This window comes from Anopheles marshallii, chromosome 2 (assembly GCF_943734725.1).
Source record: "Anopheles marshallii chromosome 2, idAnoMarsDA_429_01, whole genome shotgun sequence".
NCBI lineage: Eukaryota > Metazoa > Arthropoda > Insecta > Diptera > Culicidae > Anopheles > Anopheles marshallii.
The window spans coordinates 69547866-69566102 of record NC_071326.1 but is presented as its reverse complement, the minus strand read 5'-3'; the positions used below and the strand labels follow the sequence as shown (position 1 = coordinate 69566102).

Sequence of the window (18237 nt, the reverse complement as noted above, 5' to 3'; positions counted from 1 at the left end):
TCCATCGGCCACACAACTTAAGCCAAGTGCAAATGGGGCACATCGAAACGAGTCGACAAAGGACTCTTTTGCTCCTCTCCCAGTGTGAAGGGTATCCGGATCGAAAGATAAACTCCATCATCACATATTTAATTATTTCGTTTTTCGTTTTGTCACACACGTTTTCGTTAGCGTTAGTGTTCAGTAGTAATTGTCATTATCATCCGGATCGATGAATCGATCATCGCCCCCAATTAGTCTGACATGCAGTACACACAAATGAATGCTAAAAGCAAGCTATAAACAATTAACAGTTGTGTGATTGTAGCAAGGCCGAATACGTACGCCAATGATTAGCAGGTGTGTACACGTATAAGACGACAACTGAGAGAGATTCCTTCCTACGGCGTAAAGCAAATACACACATCCGTAAATCATACATAAACCCGGTATGTGAGATGTATTCATATATACATATTATATATATACATATTATAAATAGATATCGTTTAGTGACGGCCGGTCGGCGATCGCCGATCGACCCGTGTGAAACGTGTTCGCATCAAAGAAAAGCAATGTGAAAAAACAAGCAAAACAAAACAGAGCCAACGAGAGAACAGAAAATATATTCTATGTTGAGAAATGACAAAATGTGAAAATGTGAAACGTGTGGAAGAAGTACTTTATCGCAAAACACAAAACAGCAAACATCCGATACGCGTTGTGTGGTTTTATTGTATACGCAGAACCCCGGGTATTGTAATTTATACATTTCGCAACCGGGTTTTGAGAACAAAACTGTGCATGTGTACATTTGTAATCAAATGCTAAAATGCATGTAACTAAAGGAAACCCCTCAAAATGAGAACACATTTCGGTACATTAGTCTTATACAGGAGTTGAAGCTTCCTGATCGCTCTAATATCGAGACATTTGAACATTTTCGATCTGATCAATTCAAACCTAGTCGCAATACTGCCTGCTTGTAACGCTTTACTACTCGTTTCATTGCTTTAAATGAAATGTTTTTAAAAGCATAATTTATTCCAAATAATAATACTCATACTTGATTCCTTTTTACTAATGGCAATACTGTACAATTTACATCAACGCTTTCTTCCCTATCAGTGCGAGTTGAGTAGTTACGGGAAGAGTAGCGAGCGGGTACTATCGAACCGCCTAGTATTTCTATTCAAATAGCTAAGAGTAGTGTGAGAGTAAGGATGCGCTCCTATTGAACATGTTCTTAAGTACATTTGCCCGCCTGTTGCTGCGACTGCTGTTGCTGCTGCAGCGCACGTACTGGGTCCGCGTTTATAAGCCGGCAGGTTTGTTTCTCGAGATGTAAGGTGTAGTTCTGCCGATAGCGGAACCCTTTCTTGCACCAGCCGCACCGATACGCACACGGTGTATCGTTCTGGTGCGATTTCTGGTGATCCCGGAGCATATCCTCCCGTGGGAACGTGTGCCGGCACAGGTGACAACGATGTACGGTCGTTGTTGAGGAGGATGACGGTTGGTGTTCGGTCGTTGGAGGAGTACCAACTGTTGCCAGCTTCTGTTTACTAGCAGGACCTACCGCAGTAGAGTGCGAGGAACTTTGCTTTCGTTGAAGATCCTCTATTGGCCGGGCAGCAATCAGTGGCTTTTGGTGTAGCTTTGCACCGTCGGTACCGCTTGCTGTCTGGTTGCTGTACTTTAGCTTCGACGAGAGTGGTCCTGGTGGAGCACGGGTCGATGATGGGCCGGGTTTCGGTTTGCTCGCTGGCGCTTTGCTTTCCACATCCTGTACCACCATGATGTCCTCATCTTCCTCCTCATCGTGCCTTTCCGTCACCGACTGTTCCGGACCATCGTTGTCTTCGGCACCGATCTGAACGATCGCGAGCGACGAAGGATCGGGCCGCAAATCAGCATCCAGTAAGCTTGTTTCCTTTAGGCTACCTTCCTCCTCATCGAACCCATCGTCCAAATCATCGCCCGCACCAAACGCTGTGCGTTGTAACGTCTTACCCACCGCCTCTTCCTCCTCGTCATCGTCCGACAGCTGTATTACGTCGCACGGTTCAATGGTGGTTGCCTTTCGCGTTCGGTCCACCTCCGATGAAACGGCCGACGACGATCGTTCGCGTTGTTGCTGCTGCATCTGTTGCTTCTGCTGCTCGATCGCCCTGGACAGCTCGGACTGATCGAACTCGATCTGACGGTGCGTTTTGCGATGCACCGCCAAATGGGCGGGCATTTTGAACGATCTCGGACACACCTCACACTTGTACGGACCCACGATCGGAGGGTCGGTACTTTTGCGCTTCTTTTTCACCGGTGGCCGTGACATGTCCTGTTGCGATTGGTCCACCTGATCGGTATAGCCATAGCACTCGGGCGGTGGGCTTTCACCCTCGAAGACTTCGTCGCTGTGCAGTACCTTGATGTGGCGGCGCATATTCGTACGATTGTTAAACATTCTACGGCACACCTTGCATTTGAACGGCCGTGGCCCGTTCACCTTTACCATCAGATTGTTAATCCGGGCGCAGTACTCTCTGGACCAGCTTGCCTGCTCCAGCATGGTGTTGTCCAGCGTGGAGAAACCATTCGGCTTGTCCTGCTGCCCATTCATTCCATCGAACGTTGGTACCGATGGTCGCTTTCCGGTGTCGTTGCAAACGCCGAGCACCTCGACGAGAATCTTCTGGTCCGTAGTGTTACCCCTGCCGTCAGAAACGGGCAATTCGAATGTGCTCTGTCGTCGTTTGGCCAAAGTCAATCGCGACGAGACCGGCGGTGGAGGTGTCATGGATACGTTTCTACCGACGGGCGATGGTTTTGTCGACATGCTGTCTGTGTAGATAGGTGAGGACTTGCTCAAATGATTCCCATTAGGCGGGAGCACAGGGATGGCTGGGTTCGAGCTGGCAGAATGTGATGTTTGGCCTTCGTCGGGATAGAATGCGTGACGCAGTGTGACCCGCAGATATTCGTCCGAACCGACGCACTGTTCGCGGAACGCATGCCAATCTTCCAGCCGGACGCTGCACAGCTCGCATATTGTCGCCGGTACGCCTTCGGTTTGTTCGAGCTAAAACGAAAATAGAATGAAACAGGCGTAATTAGTACCAGAAGCAGCATAACACACAATCGGAACTGGGAATAAAAGCCATGTTTAATACTTGTTCAAACGATCCATCACTTATTTTGTGCTGCGAGCTACTGAGCTGAGAAGATTAGCAAGCTCAACAAGCAACGAAACGTATATCTCGGCTGGTTGGTTCTAGTTTAGAAGGAACTATATCATTAAATCATGGTTAACGTACAGTTAGTTAGGTCAGGTTGTCAGTTTTAGTATGTCTGACTCCTCATTGATCATTCCTGCGGACGAGTAGCACACTCGTGCAAGATCATCCGCTCAGAACAAGAAGAACATGATCACATAAGAAGAAGAAGATCGTCTACGTGGCAAGAACGTAAAAAAAATGGACGAGATCGGCTACAGAGCATAACGTAGACATTCGAGGTCACTGCGAACTCTCAGCGTAACTGCGATGACCTGGCTATCCAAAAGTTTCTATTAAACCTATAAGGGTGTCATGCAGATACACACCACTCTAAAGAGCATAGCAATGATTTGGTGTTGAATTTTAGTTTGGAGTGTTTTGAGATTATTATTTTTTTCAATTATTGAAATTCACATCGTTGGAGGCAAAGAAAGAAAAGTCTCTGAAGCTGGAAAAGAAAAAAAGAAAGCTGATCTAAAAAAAGGAAACTAACGCATAGTGACATTTCCTTGGAATTTTAGCATAACAGAGTCCCATGCATGGAATTAGTTGCACGAGAAATTGTGTGTAAAGTCTTTTCTAAAGCCACTAAAAGATTTTCATGCATGGTTCGTTTTGGAGTCTTCATAAGAACAGCAGGGGTAATAAGGCATTGGAATTCCAGAAGGCTTGGAGAAGTTCCAATAAGAATTGGCAAATGAACCTTCATTTGAAGGTATTTATTTACGAAATTAAACATCGATAATGCAATAAATATACGCAAGTACCTCACTATCGCTTGTAACGCTTTTAATTATGATTGTTACCCAATCAACTCAAGCATTTTTACGAAACTGCTATAAAGTCCAGTCACCATAAAGACTGGACAAGTGTAATATATGAATTGCCTTAGTGTAAATGGCGCTACTGCTGGTTGCAGTACTAGCGATGCCTGTCCTTTACACTACAGGACCGTTACCAAATCCCATTTCATCCGTTGCTTCGGTTGTTTGTTCCGCTACTACAGGTCCTTTTAAGCAGGCAATGCCACAAATCAACAGAAGAAAATGAAAAAAAAAACGGTAGACCTAAAGCCTTTTGTGTTGTTTGCGATCCTTGTTGTCCGCTGAACGATAAATAAAAAAATCGACACAAGGAACGACTCGGAACAACAATCATATGAATATCCGGAGAAGAGCAAAAGAGAATCTTTACAATATACAACCAAACAAGCACTCTCATAACGAGTTCGCCCCTTTTAACAAGTATCTCGCCTAACGAGCAAAACCCGAAACGGCCATGAGAACGCACGCTTTCAAAGAGCACCAGCAGCTCGTTATCTCGCATAACGAGCGGTGTTTGGGTTCTCGGGTACGCACTTTGTTTCTTGTTGCTGTCCAAGTGCCGAACGTTGAAACGGGCGGAACAATCAGTTTGTCGTAGCGTCGTTCGCTCGGGCACATCATTTCAGTGCCATCGTTCGTGCAGTGCGGAACACACCACACCGTGGTGCAGGGGTTTTTTCCATCGAGTTAAAAACATGCCGAAACAGCAAAATAATACGCCAGGTAGCAACAAATGCATACGAATTAAAATACCGATCGAAGTAAAGAAGCAAATCATCGCAAAGCGAGAGAATGGCGTGAGCGTGATTGCTCTAGCGCGCGAGTACAACCGCACTACGTCGACCATTTGCAGCATTCTGAAAGATAAAGAGAAGCTGAAGGCGCTCACCGTTTCGAAAGGAGTGTCGCGGCGATCGAACAAGCGCTCGAAAGTTATGGACGATGTCGAAAGGTTGCTTCTGATTTGGATCAATGCGAAACAATTGCAGGGCGACACTGTTACGCAGACCGTCATATGCGAGAAGGCGAAGCGAATATTCCACGATATTGCCGAAGATTCACCCGCGACAGCACCGAACGAAGTGTTCAAGGCAAGCAACGGTTGGTTCGAGCGGTTCAAAGAAAGGACCGGAATTTGCAACATTCTTCGGCATGGTGAAGCTGCCGGCACGAACCTGAAGGCAGCGAACGATTTCGTCGAAATGTTCCAAGAGTTAGTCAGCACCGGAGGATATGTACCGCAGCAGATATTCAACTGTGACGAAACTGGCCTATTTTGGAAGGAAATATCCAACCTGAGACGTCTAACAGCTGAACGAAGCACAGCACCTCCCGGAGACAAACCCGCAAAAGATCGTTTAACGCTGCTACTTTGTTCCAATGCCAGTGGTGATCTGAAGATCAAACCGTTACTGGTTGATCATTCGAAAAACCCGAAAGTCCACAACAAAGTCCAGCACAATCAGTTGAGCGTGCTGTGGAGGTCTAATAAAAAGGGCTGCGTCACGCGAGACATGTTCACTGACTGGATGCGGAATGCTTTCTGTCCCAGCGTGAAGACATACTTGCTTGAACAGCACCTACCACTCCACGCACTGCTCGTTATGGACAACGCCTCTGGGCATCCAGAAAATCTCTCAGATATGCTGCCGCAAGAGTTTAAGTTCATTGACATCCAGTTTCTTCCCGCGAGCACGGCTCCGCTGCTGCAACCCATGGATCAGCATGTTAAAAGCACGTTCAAAAGGCTCTACATGAAAGAACTGTTTCAACATTGTTTTGATGCCACCGAAGGGACGTGTCTGACATTGGAAGATTTTTGGCAACATCATTTTCACACTGTTACCTGCATCAACATCATTGGGAAGGCGTGGAAGGGAGTTACGGTGGGTACGCTAACTGCTGCCTGGAAGAAGCTTTGGCCTGATCTGGAATGTTCGGCAGCAGCGCACATCGACGATACCACCGGAGAACCAACTACCGATGAGCTGGTAACGCTGGCCAGCTGTTTAGGGCTGGAAGTTGAAAGCAATGACATTGAGGAGCTGCTGGCGGATCACCTGGAGGACCCATCCACCGAAGAGCTGAGGGAGTTACAACAGGCTGATGCCAATGAAAAAACTTCTGGCCAAAACCTGAATTTTCCCTCCACGGAAGAGATTCTGCGGGTGTTGAACGCATGGGATACTGTCGCCTCATACGTTAGCAAACACCATCCGGACGAAACGGTGGCTCGACGAGCGAATGACGCGTACGAGGCTACTGCCATTACGCATTTTCGAACAATGTTAAAACAACGGCAAACACAATCCACTGGTGACCGATCTACCACCAAACCATACTAAATTAGATTGCAGCGAGAAAGTAATAAAAATGAGAGGATTCAGTGTATGAGCATTGCTTCGGTGTGAAACAGATATCACTTATCAGGGGGTTACGATTGTGAAAATGTTATGAACTCAGCAATCAACTTAAAATCAATACCTAGTATAGTTGTGAATAGAATAGACTACACGTTGGCTTACCGCAGACAAAACTATTAATACTTGCCCAACAGTTCGTCTAATTTTCTGATCGATAAGTGGTTAATGTCACCTGTTGCAGCATGACAATTCAGTTGCTACTCCAAAGTAAGGTTGATTCTACGTCTGTCTATTACTAGGGTAGATCACGCTCTAAGCCAGTTTTTTGTATGCGTTTTGACGTTTCCAGGCTTATCCGCTTACAGCTCGCCATACAAATGTCAAGCCAAGTTAAGCCTAGGAAAGGGGGATTAGATTGATTTCTCAAGGAAAGTACCCAAAACCCAAACTCGACAAATGTCAAAACAAAGAATTTTGCTAGCTGGTCTAAGCCAGGTTAGGCCATGTTTCCCTTGTGCGAAAAAGGTAAACAATTTTTTTTTAACGAAAACAACTAAAAAAAAGATTATTTTAATAATCAGACTTGTATATTATTTCATTGCATTGAAATTAAAATTAAATTACTAAACTTAAATCGATTTTCCTCAAATTGTAGTTTACAAAAATGATCCATTGTGTCATTCTTTATGTCAAAATGCTATGTCCTTTACGAATCTGTACAGATTGATACAGCCCGGTACCTGGATTATTTGGCAGAAACAGGCTTAAAGCTTAAGCTTTCTAACTTTTGGGATGATCTACCCCATTATTAGTTAGACTATTAGTTTGGCAATTTGTAAAAGTTGGTGAGTGACATCAAGCACTATTTTATATTTCCTGAGTCCTAGAGGTCATCTTGACATCCACCAACTCATTTTACTCATTCGAGTGATTGCCTGCCATACCTCAGACATTTTAAGTTTTACAATTAGTATTGAGTTCCAAACATAATACGCGAGGGCCGGCCCGGTTGGTGTATGCATACGACAGGACCGGTCCAAAATCCCATCCGAACCAATCCCTCGTAGCAAGGACTGACTACCCGTCTACGGGGTAGCATTAAGTCTAATAAGTCAGAAATGGCAGGCATGACCTTAGAAGGTCGTTACATGAAGAAGAGAGATAATTCGGAAATTATCAGGACACAAATCAGTCGTAAGCACAGCACTTTCGCATTACTTCTACGTAGCATAGAGTGCGCAGGCGATTATTAGAAATCCAGGAGAGATTAATCTTTTTGGGTAGAATTAGGTTAGCACTCTCTCAATGCTCATCTGTAATTGAATTGAATGGAAAAGGCCCGCACTGGAAACGTTAGCACTATTGAAGCCTCACTTTTGGAAGGAAGACATCCAAATCCTCCAATGCTGTTTCGTCAAGAGCTAGCTCGCGTTATTTATGCTCAACATTTAGATTGTGTTCTTCCTTTTTTGAACAGTTTTTTGCCGATTCGGTTTTACAATCGTTAGCCGCAAATGCTTTGTTCTGATGAACTCAATAAGTATGCCTATTGTTATCATGGCGACAAACAAGAAGCGACTTATTGTTTCCTACTATTTATTGCCGATTGAAAATGGTTCCAATTTGGCAGATGATTTGGTGTTGTGCAAAAGTGCTTACTTTGCTTAACTGTGTGGTTTCCAGTGTTGCATAGTGTCCACATTTGTGCTGCTCAACAGTTGAGCGTAGTTATTTCCAAGCAAACTCCATTATTTCCTAATGGGTTTGACACAGTGTTGTGTTGTTCGTTAACTAATCTACTTTTTATTAAATTGATGTGATTTATAAATACTTCAATAAACTTTAGATATTGATAGGTTTGCATTTAGATGTTTAGCAGGTATTATACAGATACTTTTAGACAGTGAAAAGCTTTACTAATTAATGGATTTCAAGCAATTCTGCCGACAGATATCAATGTATCAGCAAGGTATGAGCAAGTATAAAATGATTGACGTGAAATTTTAATTAATATTACAGAAGTTACTGATCAGATCAAACTAAGGAATGACAGATCATGTGAATTATACTTTCAAGGAGCAACCCACTCAATCCTCAATACATCTGGTTGAGGTACCGTAATGTAAAACTCTGGACTATTATGTGACTGAAACTCATTATCAAAGATCTAACATAAAAAAGTTACTTTACTTCGAAAAGCACATCCTGCTCCCCAACATAAGCTATACAATTTCGTCTTTCCAGAAATAAGGTCATCGGATCGGAGACGAAATTCTCTCTCTCCTCTGAACCATTGGGGGAAAAGAAAGAAATAATCGATAAAAAGAAAAGGATCTGTCTGTAGCACGTACGAGGAATCTTTCACACACAAGCGAAGATACTTTTTCGATGGCCAAAGCTTGCACAACCATAACCGGCAGACCCATCTGCCGATGGCAATCGATAATCCGAACTCGTCGGATGGTTTCCACCACGAAACGGAGAAGCGATAACATCCATCACAGCACAGCTTGCTCTTGGGGGCCGGCAGACTACACCCCAATAAAAGACCCCTAGATTAAGCTCCGTTCCAACCCTGCACAGGAAGCTTCGCGGTGCTCGACAGAGTATACCGAGCTTGCCTTCCTATAGCGCACCATCCGACGAAGATCTCCACCGCGTTCCCACCCCGATACCCGCGAGCGCCACCCAGAAGCACACGCGTATTTACAAAAGGCCAACCGATAGGAAAGCGGCAAAGTATGACGCTTCTGCGCATGCTCTACAAATTTTCCGTGGTACAAACTTCCCAATCGGACGGGGTTGCGAGGTTGCCACGGATCATCGCGAGCACGGGCAGAAGGAAGGATGGACAGGCACGATGCAGGCAACGTTTAGGTTGACGAGATTGACCGGTTCTGTGCTGTTGGTGTCATGGTGAGTAGCAGGCATGTTCAAGAGGCTTCTCCATCATTCAATCTCACCGCACAGCGATGCTCTGCCAGTGCGTTGCTGCAGGGGGTTTCGGTGAGCAAAGACCGAACCAGTGCGTGTCGCTCTTCTGCACGTTGCTGAAGAGAAGGCGCACACAGTTGGGGGAAGCAACGATGCACTAAACGTGAAGCGGAACTGATGGCGCGGCTGTTCCGTTTTGCACGTTGATAACATCAACCCACGACCTCAACTCAAGTGACATGATCGAACTGATTGGTTTAAGTTGATCAGTTGCAATTAATGCTTTCATTTCATTCTTTCCAAACAAACAAACGTCTTCCTTTAATACGATCGTTTAACCATTTAAAACAAAACTAATTGTTGCAGTAGACTCCAAGGTTATGTTAACGCTAGCATTAACTGGAAAATAAAAACATCACATCCAAAGCCCTACAGCGATAGCCATCCATAACAATAAAAGCTTCTGGAAATTCTCTACTTCATCCTATCTCGTCTGGGGCGTGTGTTCCAGCCCCGCATTATCCGGCAAAACATTTCTACTCTACCAGCGAGACCGGAATACCATCCGCACAACAGCATCATCATCATCACCATCATCAGCGTCATCGTGTCGTGACCAATAATTTTGCTCTCCCGTGTTTTTCGCATCGCCATCAGCAAGACAGGCAAACGGCATCATCATCATCAAGCCCAAGAGTCGGATGATGGGTCTCTTTCGGGGATTGGTTTTCGAGAATGCTTAACAGATCTTTAGCGCTGAACAAGAACAAGTCCTTCCGCTCTCCGGGCGGCACAAACCTACATCTCCCCGCTACATCCTCCCGCATAGTAAATCCCTTATCTGTCAGCTTTTGTTCCCACACCGTCCTTACCATGGGCAACGACGTGTGACTAGGACGGTCGTCGTCAATAAAAGGACCTGCAACGAGTTCCGTACACCCGGGGAAGGTATACGCTTGGTAACAAAATTCTTTGCCAAAGATTTTTTTTTGGTTGCTTTCAATTCCCCCCCGCATTCTTGGTATGAGAGAAGTTTCACAGAAAACGTCGACGACGAAACGGCGCGCTCAAGGGTAAATCCAATCCCGCGCCGTTCGAGAAACTGTCGGGGTGGGTTCGGGGTTTAGGACTTTCGGATACGCACCCGTTTCAGCCGTACCGATTATGGAGTGCCACAACTAGGGGGTGGGCGAAACGCGAGATCTCGACCAAACCATTTGACACCCTCCGTTCGCTGTAGGAAAAATGAGCCGAGATCGCAGAATAATCTGAGCCCATCTCTGGACGGCAAAGGAGATATTTTCCATACCGACTCCGGTTTCGGTGGGTGGGATTTACGTTGACCGCTTTGGTATCGATTGACTGACGGAAATGTATGTTGCCCTAGTGAATGATATTTTAGCCCGTAGTGAGACTCCCGCACGATAAAGTGTCTTCCATTCTTTGCAATACGAAAGAGTCGCACTGTTAGTAATGTTCCGAACACAAAAGCAAACATGAAGAGAGTACTCTTTCGAACTCATGGCATCTGCACACTCCATGGAAAAAAATGTCCAAGGATATAAATATTAAGTCCATACTTGGAATTGCAACTCCGAACAACTTTGGACGAGCGTGTCCTCTATGGGAAATTATAAACACTATGGAATAAATTTCTCATTCGAAGAAAAATATCCAGTTTTGGATATTTTTCTACAAATAATAAAAAATACTTTTGTTTACTAATTACTAATACTAATACGTACTAAGTACTTACTTTATAAAATACACTAATGCCATATAATTAATAATGTAATAATTCAACATTAGTGTAAGACGAGTTATATGATCTTTGTTCAATTAAATAACACAAAGCTACCAAAACAGGCAGTGAGTGAAACACACTCCAAACAAAATCGATAAACTCGATCGTTGTGCCGTTGGTACCATATAGCTAAGGTAAGCTGTTACCCGACACGCCTGCAGAGTGACTGCGTACCCTGTTTCTGTGCTCTGACCAAAAATAGAACCTCTACCGTAGTGTACCCACGGGACCGAAGGCAACGTTCACCTACACGCGCGCCAGAGCGGCGGCAACGTTGGCTGGTTCTATACCGCCTCTATGTACAGTACACGGTGCAAGCGGTCCTGCAGAGAAGTCGACCTCGCGTTCAGTCCACACAAACTGTCCATCATCCCGAAACGCCCGGTGTGTAAAGCGTAGAGCCGAACGGGAATGGTGTACACCATGCCACATCACCAACCAACCGGCAACGCCGCTACAGCGAAGCGTCCGTAGCAGCACGCAAGCAAGAGACCGACACCGTGTATACAAGACGACTTTTGGCACTGCTGTTGGCTGGTCTGGCCGAGATGGGGTTAGTTATCGATTATTTTCGTACATGGCTCTCGGTATTCTTTTCTCCGGCTGCGAGAAGAATAGCACCGTCCCGGAGAGCAGCAACACAACCACACCGAGAGCAAAATCATTCGCCCAGCAGCAGCAGCAGCATCAGCATGAAGGAATGGAATTCATACGGTGGTGCGAGGTAGGAAATGAGGTTATGTTGCGGGGACGAACGATGTGGGATGACAGGTGACTGGCGTAATTCTGTTTTACAGCACAGTGCGGCTTTATGTGCCTGGGGTACGCTACTCCGCAGAGCTACACCACTTAATGACCCCCAAAATGGCTCCGTTTTTTTTTTAGCACACTGGGCACGTACAAAGATCCTCGAGAGAAAAAGGACAAAATTTGGTTCATTATCCTTCCTGCCTGAATGTGCTGCGCGCGTGTGGAACGTCCATTATGTACCGCCTCGGTGTACTATTGCAACCTCCAAGATCACATAGCTACCACGCAACCGGCAGTGTATTGGTGCACCGTCGTTCTCCTTTGTTCAAGGTAAATAAACGTTCACACACCATGCAACACACAGTTACCCGGGGTCTTACGGCATCGTGAACATTCCATTCCGGCGCTGTTTCAAGTACCGGACGAGGCCACATCGTCGCAGTCTCTGCAGAGCACGGTTCGGTCTGTGTACGATCCACCCCGATAAGGATGTCGACGTCCGTCGTCATGCGGGGTAGGAGAATCAAACCCTCATTGCCCTGCGAGCAACAGCGCAGTAGGCACAGAAAGCAACGTTGCCGTCATTTTCCATGCACACACAAAGGCGCAGTGTGAAGCAATGCCCTAGCGTAGTTGCTCTCTGCTCGTCGCAACGCAGTACGGGCTTGGAATAAACATCTAGCAGACCCTCGTCTGTTGAACCCTCTCCCAGCGTATCATTCCGCTACGTACTAAAAACTCGGAACGCTGTCTCTACCACAGCGCTTCGAATGACTGAACCGTTACCATCAGCGTTAGTGGTGCTGCCGTTCGCTGTGAGTGGGTAGGGGCCTTGCCGTACACTTCTTCTCTTTGCCCAAAGCAGGGACTTTGGAGATTGAGGTCGTGGTTTTGAGATGTTCACTGATGTCATCGTGCCGGGACGACGACGACGATGATGATGATGATGGTGTCTTTCTTCGTGCGCGTACTAAGCTCTGACAAGGCGATGGAATGAGTTGGAACGTCCAGAATGTTTCAACTAGCTCGAAAACTCGACCGATTTGTTTGCCATTCGCAATGACAATTGCAGACCAGCAACTCGAAGTTTCTATCTTTATATGCACATTTTGTGCGGATCTTGCACAGTGCCCGTAATGCATACCACTGCTTCCTTGACAAGATCTGATACGTGGATATCCCAGCTGCATGTTACCATGAAATTGCAGATCCCTACCCTTCCCATCCCGGTCAGTCCCATCCAGCCATCCATTGGGGGCGATTTATGCACCCACATGGTAGATTCTCAAGTCAAGCATTTCTGCCGACGTTTCCATTCGTGTCGGCCGTAAAGGGAAAGGAAGAAAAACACGTTCGCAACTTCATGTTGCCCGATGGCTTCGTATTACGGTGCGCTGCAACAGTGTAAGCTCGCGCCAACGCGTTCCTATGTCCGGTGGGGTACCCACTCAGCAGGCCATCGAGATCGAGACGAGTTGGTAGTTTCCCAAGTCTGCAGCACTTAGCGTAACGCAACGAGGCAATGGACGCTTGGCCCAATGTACCAGAGACTGTGCACAATAGCGCGTTGGAGTGAGAAGTGATGAGCAAGGCGGACGAGAAGCAGCAAAACCACACTCGCCAGTGAAGTCGCACTGAAGTTCGTCTTGCTGGACTGGAGAGCAGAAGCAGACGGCCACGATGCGACGCGATACGGCCACGATGCGAACGACGAGCGGAACCGGTCCCCGACAGGCTGGTAGCGAAAGTGAGAGAGCACCACACGACGATGGCACGGCCGCTACACCAAATGGAAAGGTAAGCCAAACGTACCACACGCAAAGAAAAATCATCTTCTTTGTTCTCCTTCTCATCCCGTCGTCGCTACAAGATCCTTCGTCAACAATCCACAGCGTACGCGTATCTTTTCTCTGTCTCTCTCGCATTGTATGCTGGGATATGACAACGCGTGCGTACTCGCCCCGTCCGTATCGGTGTATCTCCTCTCCGTATCAAGATGGGATACGATGACTCTGTAGCACCACCATCATATCCGACGGATCCGTTCGATTCTACCTGCAGCTGTCTGTCTCCGGTGCTACGACTGCCTGATGATGCTTTGCGGGAGAATTTCTGCAGGCACAAGGACAGCAAACGAAGGTAACGGCATCTACCGCGTTGTGCCGATGGATGTTTTAGCACACGAGGGCAAAGTTTTCGAGCCGCCGATAGTTACGGGTTAGGCTGTTGTATCTCTGTGCGCCTCTGAGTTTATGATTTTATGAACCAGCCATTTGTTGTGGTTAGAAAGCGGTAGAGCGGTCTGAATATATGAAAATCAGTTTCGATAAACGAAAGTCTGATAATACACATTTCAAACTCACTGATGCTTAATTTTGTTTAAACAATTTAAACATAAAGAATTCTTATAACTAATTCTAAAACTAATTATAAAATAGAAGAATATTAATGCTAATCTAAATAAAATTATAAACTTTCTTCAATCACTAAAACTACATTAAACATCAATCTTGAACAATTTTGCGAACATTCCATCCGCTTGACGATGCAGTATGAAGTAAAGCGGAATTAGATTCCAGAAACTCTTAATCTCTCTGGCATGTTCCAAGGTTTACGTTCGGAGAGCCGAGAATGTATCTTTCGTTGACAACGAATTTTTGGTCACTCATATATTTCATCTCTCAACACTGCTATGAAAATATACGTTGAGCAGGAGATATTGTCGTTGTATTGAGCTATTCAGCAACTCCCTTTCAACTCCAGCGACATAAACTCCGTATATTAAAGGATACTCTATTTTAAAGCTTCGCTAATGGTTGTGGTTTTTTCGGACCGGAGAAATAGAACAGTTGATAAAGTTCAATTTAACACTTATCTAACTCCGAATATGAGTTCCGGTTAAACTGTCCTAGATATTAGTTTCTAATAATGGTTTTGTAGAAATTGTTCCAGGTGGAACTCCACCTAGTTACTATGTAATAATTAAATAATTAACAAATGCACCTGACTTTTCGGGTATTCTGACTGCTCGAGGTCTACGTCTATCTTGAGCGAAGACCTTTTCAAGCTGCAACGCGTTTCAACTACCCTGTGCACCAACATACTCTTAGACTGTCTCTACACAGTTAGCGATTGTCGCAATTGCTGTCAAGTGCTGATTGACTGCTACTTGTCAAACTCTATACAAAAAAATGGCGAAATGTCGCGATGTGACGACCCATGTATAGAGTTTGACAAAGTCTCAGTTGCAATTGCGACAATCGCTAACTGTGTAGAGACAGTCTTACACAACATAGAGGGCAGTGTCTTCAGCTCTGAACATCGACCAGGTCTCAGAGTCGTGTGTAGCTAGTGGAGCTTTCTCTCACATCTTCGCCGTAACATACCCTTAACGTGTCACCATTCGCAGCATACATGACTTATTCTAATTCGTAGTAATGGTGGTTGAGCTACATACGCTACTTTTTAGTAATGACAACCAATATCTTAGTGATCGCCCGATACAACATTTGTCGAATCAGCACAAGTCTTGAGTTCCTTCAGAAGCGATCAACCTTTTACTTACTTACTTACTTATCCGACGATACAACCACTTCGTAGTCTTGGCCTGAAGCAGGTATATTCTGAACCGCTCACGATAGAGGGTCGTCGTCTGCCAACCAAATATCTGATACAATAACGGACGTATCTACGCCATCACTCCATGTCAAGTTAGGACTACCTGCTGCATTCTCCTGCTGATCTTGTGGAAGATCTAAATGGTGTTCGCGGGCTGGGTCGTGCGGTGTCATTCTAATGACATCATCCACCGGAACCAAGCGAGTCTTATTCGTTGTATGACAATGAGTTTGAGTGATCTACCGCCATTTGCCTTTAACTTTACTTCATGGTTACTCCATGTTGGCGAGACAGAATAGCCTGGCTCGGACGACCAGTCCGACTACAATAAAATAAGAATAGAACCTATTGAGGCAGACACCTAATGACAATGGTTGTTAACGCTATAGAACGACCAGGATTTCTTTTGGTTAAACGGTAAAGGTCATACGAACTAGCTAGGGTTATTTATACCACATAATCAGATAGTCAGTGACCTTTTAGTGTATAAATATGTGAACGCCGAGACACGAGACAATTATGACAATATTAAGGTTGCAAAAATATGAGTATGTATTCGAACTAATTCTTACAAACAAGTTTTCAATTTTTTCCAAGTTTAACAGACGATCATAAAATTAACCAAAAACTATATTATCTCGTTCAGACAAGACAAAAAGGGATTACAAACGTGAAGGTGGAAAATTATATTAAAGATACATCAACGACAAAGAAGGGTAAAAGATAAAGAAGTACACGATTGCATCCAGATGGCTGCGAAGAAGCAAAACAACTATTTAAGTATAAAAAGAGCGCCTATCGAAGTTGGTAAAACTGGCTCTTGCAAAGGATCAAGACGAACAATGGGTTGAGCTCGAGGGTTCAGGAGAGGGGAGTACGTGATTTCTTGAGTCGGTCTTTCGCAGAAAATTTTAAACAAGAATTTGACGTCGAATATCACACTGGAGGAGCGTCGCTTCGGAAGGACTTTAAATGATTGGCGATCTATATACTTCTTATTTAACATAACGACCTACTAGATCATACTTGGCTAATAATACTTATCTATACCACGTAACTAAAAGATCAATTTTTGCTAAGGAGAAATCGTCCACATAGGATTTAATAATGGTTGTATGGAAGGTCGGCTCGCTACCGCTTACACCAAGAGCCTGTCCAACTTCTTTGTTGCGTTCATAGAAATACAGTTTTTTTTTTCTTGAAAAACTACCCTTGTCTGTGTACTGGCTTGTGAATTTGGATGTATACAGACCAAATTCAAAGAACGCTTTAACAATTGGACAAACTGAACGATATCGCAAGCAGCGAATAGAGTGTGCGAACTGTTTTCAAGGAACGTTTAACGGTAGAAACTAAATAACGTTGAAAGGAGCGAATAGAGCACATAACAGGATGCCATGATTTGAAGCTCCTTTACAGGTCGTATTTAGGTCATAGAAAGTCAGCTAACGAATCTGCACAGAGAAAATGGTCTACATCTAACCATTTCGCCTCAGCGCATGGTAGAGCTAAACCGTTGCTAGGTTTTCACAGGGTACTATCGAAAACCTGGCCTCTTACGATCGAGTTGAAGTGTACCTGTACATAGCAGTTACATCAGTGCTATTCATTTATACCTAGCAACACCGCGTGCCAAAGATATGCGAGATCAAGCCTGGTATGCTTCAAAGGCTACTACGCCCTAGAGAGAGCACATCGAACATCGCATCTTCTCTGACCACCGATATGATATATTCATGGCAAACGACCGTACGTAGGAAATAGTAACCAAGGCAACACGAGAGTCTGTGCTCTGTAAATCTTGAGGGTCATTGAAACTGTGAACTCATGTCCATTTTCTTTTCCGTACACGGTTTATGAAACGACTATTTTTTCCCGATTTTGGCTCTACTTTTATCGCGAGAACTCGTGTTTTTCACCAACACAAAATTATAGGTACCTACCCTCAAAGATGTACACTGAAGTATCCGATTGACCACGGACGTAGGACTGTATGGATTTCCACCGCGGACCGGGAAGATCGGAAACATGTCCCCAGCCTCGGAAGCATCCGTGAGACAGAGGCGACAAACATTTTCGAGATGCATGTTCTCCAACCCACCCGACATCACCTTGAGACACAAACTTTCTTTCGTCTCGATACCCTAGATATATCGATTAATTTGATTTGAGTATAAAACACCAAAGAACGTCAGTATCTTTGCTAACTTTTGCACGATGTTTTTGATCTACTTTGCAATACCGCACGAGACACGGGTTTAGCACCAAAATCCGAACCGAACGGCGCGAAGGTATACACAACAATAGCACCGCGCGAGCTCACAAACACAAGTTCGACCGTCAGATTTTCAAGGCAGTAAAAAAAACCACAAAACAATTCGATGTCAAAACTGGAACGTCAATGTAAGGGCGAAAAATTACAGTTTTTAAAATTCGACGTTATATTAAAAAACAGAAAATTAAATAAAATCTCATTAAAGGATTCGGCGAATGTATTTACCAGAAAAATTATAAAGTTTTCCACGTATTAATGTTGAAAAATTTTATCGACTTCGTCTTCCACGCGACCAAACAGTGGTCTCGTACAAATATCATATGGTGTTTGATGGAATAGAGAACTGTCAAACTGGAATTTGTTTGTAAACAAATCTAGATCTACGCGCAGTCGCACAGAAAGCAAAAATACCCCT

The 18237-nt window shown here is 44.8% G+C and overlaps 1 protein-coding gene across 1 annotated transcript; it reads right to left on the bottom strand.

The window, feature by feature from the left end:
• Positions 1 to 1225: 1225 nt before the first annotated feature.
• On the bottom strand, positions 1226 to 17655 carry LOC128708337 (zinc finger protein egl-43-like). Its single transcript, XM_053803311.1, has 2 exons — positions 17491 to 17655; positions 1226 to 3058 (listed from the first exon to the last, which is right to left on the bottom strand). Exons 1-2 carry the CDS (start codon positions 17653 to 17655, stop codon positions 1226 to 1228), a joined length of 1998 nt encoding a protein of 665 aa, XP_053659286.1.
• Positions 17656 to 18237: the final 582 nt, after the last annotated feature.

Excerpts from the sequence above, each read along its gene's own strand:
- LOC128708337 (XM_053803311.1), bottom strand. The coding sequence starts at position 17,655 with ATGTCGGGTGGGTTGGAGAACATGCATCTCGAAAATGTTTGTCGCCTC. Across the intron at positions 3,059-17,490 it reads TTCAGTGTACATCTTTGAGG|CTCGAACAAACCGAAGGCGT; the intron begins GTAGGTACCTAT and ends TTTTCGTTTTAG.